The sequence below is a fragment of the Triticum aestivum genome, chromosome 7B, assembly GCF_018294505.1.
Source record: "Triticum aestivum cultivar Chinese Spring chromosome 7B, IWGSC CS RefSeq v2.1, whole genome shotgun sequence".
Taxonomy (NCBI): domain Eukaryota; kingdom Viridiplantae; phylum Streptophyta; class Magnoliopsida; order Poales; family Poaceae; genus Triticum; species Triticum aestivum.
The window spans coordinates 88,872,740-88,880,435 of NC_057813.1; the positions used below are offsets into that span (position 1 = coordinate 88,872,740).

Genomic DNA, 7,696 nt, shown 5'->3' on the forward strand with positions numbered 1-7,696 from the left:
GCTGGTTTACATTTACGAAAACCCTCACTCTTAGAAAGTTTGAGGGGTTAATCCTCCCTTCATTAACCACCACTGTAAATGGTGGATCACCGACCTTCTTCGCGACCTTCTCTGCTAGTTCCTTCTTCCTCGTGAGACCATCTGGCAAGCCTTTAATTCTCGCCCACAACGGATACATATTAAGAGCATAGTCCGCCACATTGGTGAAGCCATCATACTCCACTAGCACCACTGGATCGCGATGAAACTGCCACGGTCCTCCCTCCATCACCCTCTTCCAATCTCCCAAACAGTGACATCGGGCAAGGAACAAATTTGGCCCTTTAATATTGAAGGTTACACCTTGCGCACATGTCCACGCGTTCCTCATAGAATTCAACAGCGCCGCGTGGCTGAACGGACGCAGAGTATGAACCCTAAAAAGGGCAAGCCAACGAACCTCACTGATCAATTCCTCCACCTCTCCCGAAAGATCCAGATCCTCTTCCTCCTCTCCATGTAAATTCAGACCTTCAAAGGCGTCTTCTAGATCAGGGTTTGGGCCATAGTGATCCCATCCAAGCTCTTCTTCCTCCTCACTACCTGTGTCGTCTTCCTTCACCTCCTGATCATCCTCTCTACTTCCTTCCAGAAGAACCCTCGTTTTGCCGGCGAGATCTAGCAATTTGGCGAAGAACCCTCGTGGACTCTGGCGGCGCCGCCAGAGGAAAAGGTGGACTCTAGGAAACCCTAGAGGAAAAGGTAATCCAATGAACTACTACTTCGTATACGGAAGCAACCGAACGAGTACTTGTTACACGAACCATCCAAACAAGTCACAACATCTGAACAATCATATGATAAGCAACTAAGCGAATAATAAGTAAATTAAAGTTCAGAAAAGTCTGCCATCGCCGCCATCGCCTAGTCGCTTGCAGGTGGGCCAACTAGTAGCAGAAAATACCTCCATGACCACGACCTTCCCCTGTTGCCATCACTTCTCTAAACTCAGCTCTTTGCAATGGCGCCCATGATCGTGGTAAGCCACCGCATTTGATCACCTGATTTAGACGATAGAGAACTTTCTTGTCAAAGTTAACATCGTTCTGATGGCCATATAAACCAATATATATATAGCTAGAATAGTGTGTGTGAACATAATCCCTTCTCAAACCCTTGTAGCTAATTTTCCATCATATGAGAATCCTAAGGTGGGAGGCAAAAGGGCTGGATGACAGCGTTTTACTAGTCTCGTCTTTCATCACAAAAACCAGAAGCTCACAAGCCAGAAGCTATAATCTCTAATCTCCCACTACTTCCTTTTAACGGGGACCGTTGATTTGACGTTGAGATCCATGCAAGATTTAATATTTTAAAAAATTGAAGTTTGGACAAACGTTGAAATTTTGTGCACTAGTTGAACGATCGTATCTGTAAAATTTACTGAAAACTTAACTCTCAATCAGATAAGATAATATTACACTTTTTGTACTATACAAACAAATCTTTATAAGACAGTGAACATCATTTTAGATTTGTATATGTATGAACAAGTTTAGAAAACTGACTGAGAGATGGTTAATTATGAGCTAACTGAGACATAGGCGCTACTTTCTTTCTTATAATTATAGTTTCTTTTGTGAGAACAATCCCGCTCAGAAGACAGCACAAAAAGAAAGTTATCCTTCAGGGTACTTTTATTTTCAAAATATGTTTATGCCGAAAATAAATATGATAACTCATAAGGGACCGATGCATAGATTGAACCAAGAAACAGAAGGGTTTCTAGTTGTTGTCATAACCCGATAGTTTCCACCTGTTCGACCAAGCTTGTTCCAAGTTAGGCCCAACCCAAATGATTGCTCGCCGGAATGACAATTTGCTACCCGCAACACTATATAGGAGGATGGGATCATGGGATATTTGACAAAATGGTTCAATATCAGCCCAAGTATCCTCCCCAAAGTAGTGAACTTGCGTGACATACTGGAGGTGGAACTGACCTGGCAGTAGCAGCAAAAGGAAATGCTTTGCACGCATAAACCCAGACCAAAAACTGAGAATACCCGCTACTAAATTCCACTTGAGAAACAATCTTGTTTCAGTCAAACCCCTTCCTCGTATAAATGAGCCTAAAAGCAGCTTGCCGAGCAAAGAAATGTTATTCATCTCTATTTCTTGGTACTCAAACTCCCTTGATCTTTCAGTCTACATAAAATATCCTATGGCAAGCCTATAAATTTCTCTTATGGCTGGAAAGAAAATCTCCGAGATTTATAATATCAAAAAATTATGACCTATGGCATTTGTGTCATTTATGCTGGTTCCACTTCAACCATCTTCTTCTTTTCTTTCCATGAACACCTCTTCTAGCTTCATAGCAACCACGTAAATTGCACTCCATCGCCCCCCACAAAAAAAAGATTGCACTCAACAAAGGAACAAGATTCTGTGACGTTTTTTATCCGGTTGGCATGACCAGTGCACGAGTGTAAATTCTGATGGCAAGAGGACAAAGAGAACCAATTTTTTACGAAGGCAGTATGATAACAAACCCAACCATGGCACAGTTCTAATCATGTTTTCTCTTTCATGATTGCAATCTTGTACAGAAAAATAATTCATATGGAGCTAAATCTTCCAAAGAAGATATAGCACCATACTTTTGTCAGTCTTTCTTCTTTCTGAACCTGATGTTTGTAAATCCAGAAACAGGAAACAAATAAATAATATATTTCTAGAGTACAATGGCAAAAAAATCACAGCCATATTTATCACTTGACCTTGAAATTTTTCCTTACAGAGCTAACCGTGAATTAATTATTAAGAGAAAAAAAAAAGCTCAGGCAGCGGCTTAATATAGTTGATAGGCTGGCCATCACAGCATTTCAAGTGAGAAAATATGTGTGCTCAAACTCCGTGCTATCACTGCACAACAAAACTACGCTGATACCTCATTGATATGTTGGTTGAGGCTCTTTCCAGGTGGTATGAAGATTAAGTCATCCCAACCAGAATTTCTGTCGTTAATCTGTAGAATCAAGAGTTTTAGGATGTTAGTAGTCAAGTAAGGTACAAGCAGTCCTGAGTCTATCTTATGTTTCTGTCACCATCCTACCTCCATTTTCTTCAAGACATCCTCCAAACTACCAACCTGAAGAAACCAGATGGCCAAGTTTTCATGAGAGCTTAGGACAGCAATAAGAAACATATAAAATCACATACCATAATTTGCTTAGATAAGGCTGATCCTTTCGAAGATTTAGACGCCTTTCTAAGCTCTCTTTCTATGTCCTCCTGAACCAGGAAGGAAGTTGTGAAGACTTAACCAGACTGGGTAAGGTAAGTGAAAGGAAATGGAGCCTGACAAACCTTTTGAAAGTATACTGGACAATAGCGCTTCTTCTGTTTCTTAACGACCAATAGATCTGACTGCACATGCAAATCAGTTATTTTCATCATAGCAAAGGACAGTTCATCCAATGTCTGTTATTCCAAAGAAAGTTTGGCTTATGATACATAGCTATAAGTATTAAGACCAGGTAATAGGGGGAAAGAGGTTGGTCACATGGGGGTGGGGGGTGTCTTGCTAACAAACAAATATGCACACAAAAAACTTATAAAATCTTTCGGTTTTGTCTGAGCACCGACAATTTAAGACATACAACATTACAAGATGAGACACCCTGGTGATACTGGGAGATCATGAAAGGACCTGTATGGGCAAGTAACTAATGGGGGCACCACAGGTGAACAGCTTCAGCTTTCGCAATGTGTTCAAGCCCACCTCAGCCATATAACTCATGGAAATAAACTACTCCCTCCGATCCGAATTAATTGACGCGGCCTCTATAAATGTATAGGGGCCGCGTCAATTAATTCGGATCGGAGGGAGTATGTTATTCTGTTAGTACTTAGAAGTTAACATATTAATCAACAAATCAACCAGTCCACATGCTAACAGATCCATTACCGTTATTGATCAACAGATCTATAACATTTGTTATTTGTCAACTGCAGAGGTATAGTTCACTCTTACCAGGAGTGTTATTGATCAACTGATGTAGGGTTCCAAACAGATTGTTAATTTTTTCTTCTGAATTCCCGATCTTGGGGAAAGATGGAAGTGACATTTTACCGTTGGTCTGTAGAGGGAATTTTTCTCCACTCGCCTTACCTAAACATTGTTGCTTAATTTTTCTTAAAATATATTCAGGTGGGGAGTCTTTCCCGCCCGGTGACAGTTTAAAAAAAAAAGACATTTTACTGTTGGCATGCTAGTGGTAATTAATGAGAGAGTTTTAGAAACCAAAACTGGCCCAAAAAAGCAACAAGCCATTTGTGGAACCCTGGTTAGAAATGCATGTAACTGAACTTAACACATTGAAAGAGATCCCATAATGTCCAACTGTCAATGAGCATCTAAAATCTAACTGCTTTTGATAAGAATATACTATTTCATAGTACAGCAATGCGACCATGAATTACCTGAAAAACGGGGACACCATCAAAACCAGTTAAGCCAGATTTCAACTGAAAAGCCAAAGAGTAATATTCATCATTAAGCTGAAATTTTTTCATTCACATTGGTTATATTAGATGCAGAAGACTACAGTAACCCGCATATACTATTGGTTAAGACATCAAACTTTATATAGTCATCAGCAACAAAGTACAGACCAACAGGCAAGAGTACACAAAGAAAGGCTTTACCCTCATGGAGAATCACCTTATTTGAGCCAATCCAGCCCATAAAAAAACCCGGAAATATTGGCATAGGGTACATTGAAAATAACACCGACCATACAAAGTCAGGTGGTGTTCCAACCGTATAGGGCAAAGTGGTAGATCTCCAAAAATTAATTCATGTGCCACTGCAATAGGCCTCTAACTTTTCCTTGCTCAAATTAAGTGTTCCTTGGAACATATGTTGTCTTTGAAGATGGAAAATATATGTTATCTAACAAACATGAATAATGAAGATGCATTCTAAGGATTCAAAAACACATCTTGATAATACACTGGACTGATCGGCGCTATCTAACCCTTATACGCCTGATGCAGAAAAAGAAGTCAATATTAAAAACTTTGAGTGGTGACAAATAACGCAATATTGGGCAACATGCTACCCCTAGGTCATATGGATGTTTTTGGTGAAATATCAAAACCATGGTGACAGATTAAGTTGGTACAAATGGCAGTCCAGTGGAATCTTGTAACTTGTACTTGCTGCATTACTGCTTTGAAGAGCAGTTTAGTTACATAATGAATTTGACTGTACTTATTCATAAGAGACAGAAAAGGCTAGGGGTGCTAAAAAATGGTACACATTTAGATAAGATAATAGAATAATAAGAAACAGTTCCATCAAGAATCAAACCTGCAGTGCATTCTTTATTTGAAGTGGATCAGGTAAGAAGCGGAATGCGATACCTTCGGCCTTCAACATATAAACCTGCATTCGAAGGGCAGCATAAGAAATATTTACATTGCAAAACATTAAACAATATCAGTATGGTTCAAGATATACAATTACACACATTCGCTTAATTAGAGGCTCATTATCTGCACAAGTCACTTGCAGTTGTGGTAAGGCACAAAAAAGTATGCTCATCCACTTAACTAGTGGTTCACTTGCACATTGTGCTTAGTCCTTACAACCGTGGCAACTGGCAAAGTAGGGTTGGTGTGGGCTCGCAGACCCATGCAACTTGCATCCGTGGATGGAGTAGAATGATAAGTTGTATCAGGGCTAGCCTAATGACACAAACCTAAGCTAGACTAGATAAATTGGCGACAGTGTGACTTATGAGAAACGATTCCTTTCCTCACATACCTCCTTCTAAGGAATCTAGTTCATTTTGCCAGTGGTTGAGATGTCATTGAGTTCCTAATTTTGTATTGTATCACTTTTGTACTTCTGCCGCAGCATAAACTCGCTACTTAAGTCAGCATAAACCTCAATTCACCATAAACTCTCTTGCAGGATTGCTCCAACAGTCGCTCCTGGCGTGATCTATCACATGAGATACCAATTTAAGCTCACCTGATCTAGCGTAATCGGCACCACTTTGGCCCCCTTCCCTAACACCGGCTGCCGCGTCCTCACCTACACCACGCAACCTCCAGAACCGTCAGTAAAAGCATGAAACCACGCATCAAAACCAGCAGGTGTCGAGAGAAGGGCGCGGAGGGGGATACATGGGAGAGGAGGGCGTCGGCGTCCTCGGAGCGGAAGCAGAGGAGGCCGAGGGAGCGGAGTCCGGTGGCGGGGTCGGAGACGAGCACGAACTCGTTGCTGGAGTTGCAGACGGTGAAGACGGGCGTGCCGGTGAGCGCGCGCGCGACCTCGTCGGGCCCTAGCGCGAGGGGCTGGGCGGCGGCGCCGTGGGGCCCCGGCGGGCGCGCCGCGGCGAGCGCGGGCCGCGGGGCGGCGAAGCGTGAGGCGAGGCTGGAGAGGTGGTGCTGGAGGAAGGAGGAGGCGGCGGCGAGGGGGTTGGGGGGCGGGGAGGGGGAGGGGTCGGACATGGGGGCGGCGGCGAGCGGGAGGTAGGAGCTGGGCGGCGGCATCGGGTTCGGCTGCCCGCTCTCGGTCGCGTCGGCTTCCGTTTACGGGCGCTCTGGTCTGGTGGAGTGCAGCGCGAGGTTGCTGCGTCGCCGAGGAGTTGGGCCCGTTTCGTTTTTCATTTTTTTATTTATAACAGATTTAAAAGAAAAGAAACCATGAAAAGGGGAGTAACTTGTCGCCGAACATGATGTATCTACACATATTTCAGTGCTACATATATCCGTTTGAGCCCCAAGGAATATTACCTCTCTCTCCTCCCTGACGGCTGGAATCCTAGCCGCCGCGAGGAGAGGCCATCTTTCAGCGCCATCCTCCTGCGGCTCCCCTCCGCCGGCGACCTCGGTCGTCGGTGGTGAGGGTGATCGCCGGATCCATGCGCGTGGGTCGTTTTTACTCTCTTGTAGTCTGGGTTTTTAGGTTGATCATCGTCTTGGCTTCGGCGGCGTCGATGACGGCACGGAATAAAGATTCTTCGGATCCTTCCCTGACGAGGCCATCGGTCCTATGGTTGGGGATGAATTTAAAAACCAGTCTGTTCAAGCAAGGATGGCGTGGCGGCGCGGCATCCTCGTGGTGGACCTGTGTCCTCGGGCTCCGCCGTTATGCAGATTGTGGTCTGTATCGACGACATCTGAAAGACGGAATGTGTGCTGGGTTCGTGGTTCGTGGATGGCAGGTATGGTTTCTTTCTTCGGCGTCTTAGTCATGGTGGGGTGCCAGATCTGAAGTTCGATGGCTTTTCGGGGTGTTGCCCCGGTCTGATGCGTTCAACGACAATGGCTTCACTTTTGATGAGCCACCTTGGAGGTCCGCAAAGCTGCTTGTCAGCGATGGAGCCGCGTCGAGCTCGGGTGAGGAGGTTATCTGCCATTCTTTTTTCGGTGGCTGTTGTGGTGGTGTCGGAGGCAGGTGACGGGCGTTGATACATCTCCGTCGTATCTATAATTTTTTTATTGTTTCATGCCAATATTATTCAACTTTCACATACTTTTGGCAACTTTTTATATGATTTATTTGGACCAACTTACTTATCCAGTGCCCAGTGTCAGTTCCTGTTTGTTGCATGTTTTTGTATCGCGGAAAATCCATATCAAACGAAGTCCAAACGTGATGAAACTCTACGGAGAATTATTTTAGAATATTTGTAAA

At 43.7% G+C, this 7,696-nt stretch overlaps 1 protein-coding gene across 2 annotated transcripts; it reads right to left on the reverse strand.

Moving 5' to 3' along the window:
- Positions 1 to 771: 771 nt before the first annotated feature.
- Positions 772 to 6,601, reverse strand: LOC123160143 (protein TIC 22, chloroplastic). 2 transcript variants are annotated; one of them, XM_044577959.1, is made up of 9 exons: positions 6,181 to 6,601; positions 6,026 to 6,088; positions 5,360 to 5,434; positions 4,468 to 4,512; positions 3,352 to 3,411; positions 3,205 to 3,276; positions 3,098 to 3,133; positions 2,933 to 3,010; positions 772 to 1,040 (listed from the first exon to the last, which is right to left on the reverse strand). In XM_044577959.1, exons 1-9 carry the CDS (start codon positions 6,547 to 6,549, stop codon positions 927 to 929), a joined length of 912 nt encoding a protein of 303 aa, XP_044433894.1. In that variant the 5' UTR covers positions 6,550 to 6,601; the 3' UTR covers positions 772 to 926. The 2 variants fall into 2 exon arrangements, with proteins under 2 accessions (XP_044433894.1, XP_044433895.1); XM_044577960.1 differs by lacking the exon at positions 772 to 1,040 and having other exon boundaries at positions 2,728 to 3,010; positions 6,181 to 6,589.
- Positions 6,602 to 7,696: the final 1,095 nt, after the last annotated feature.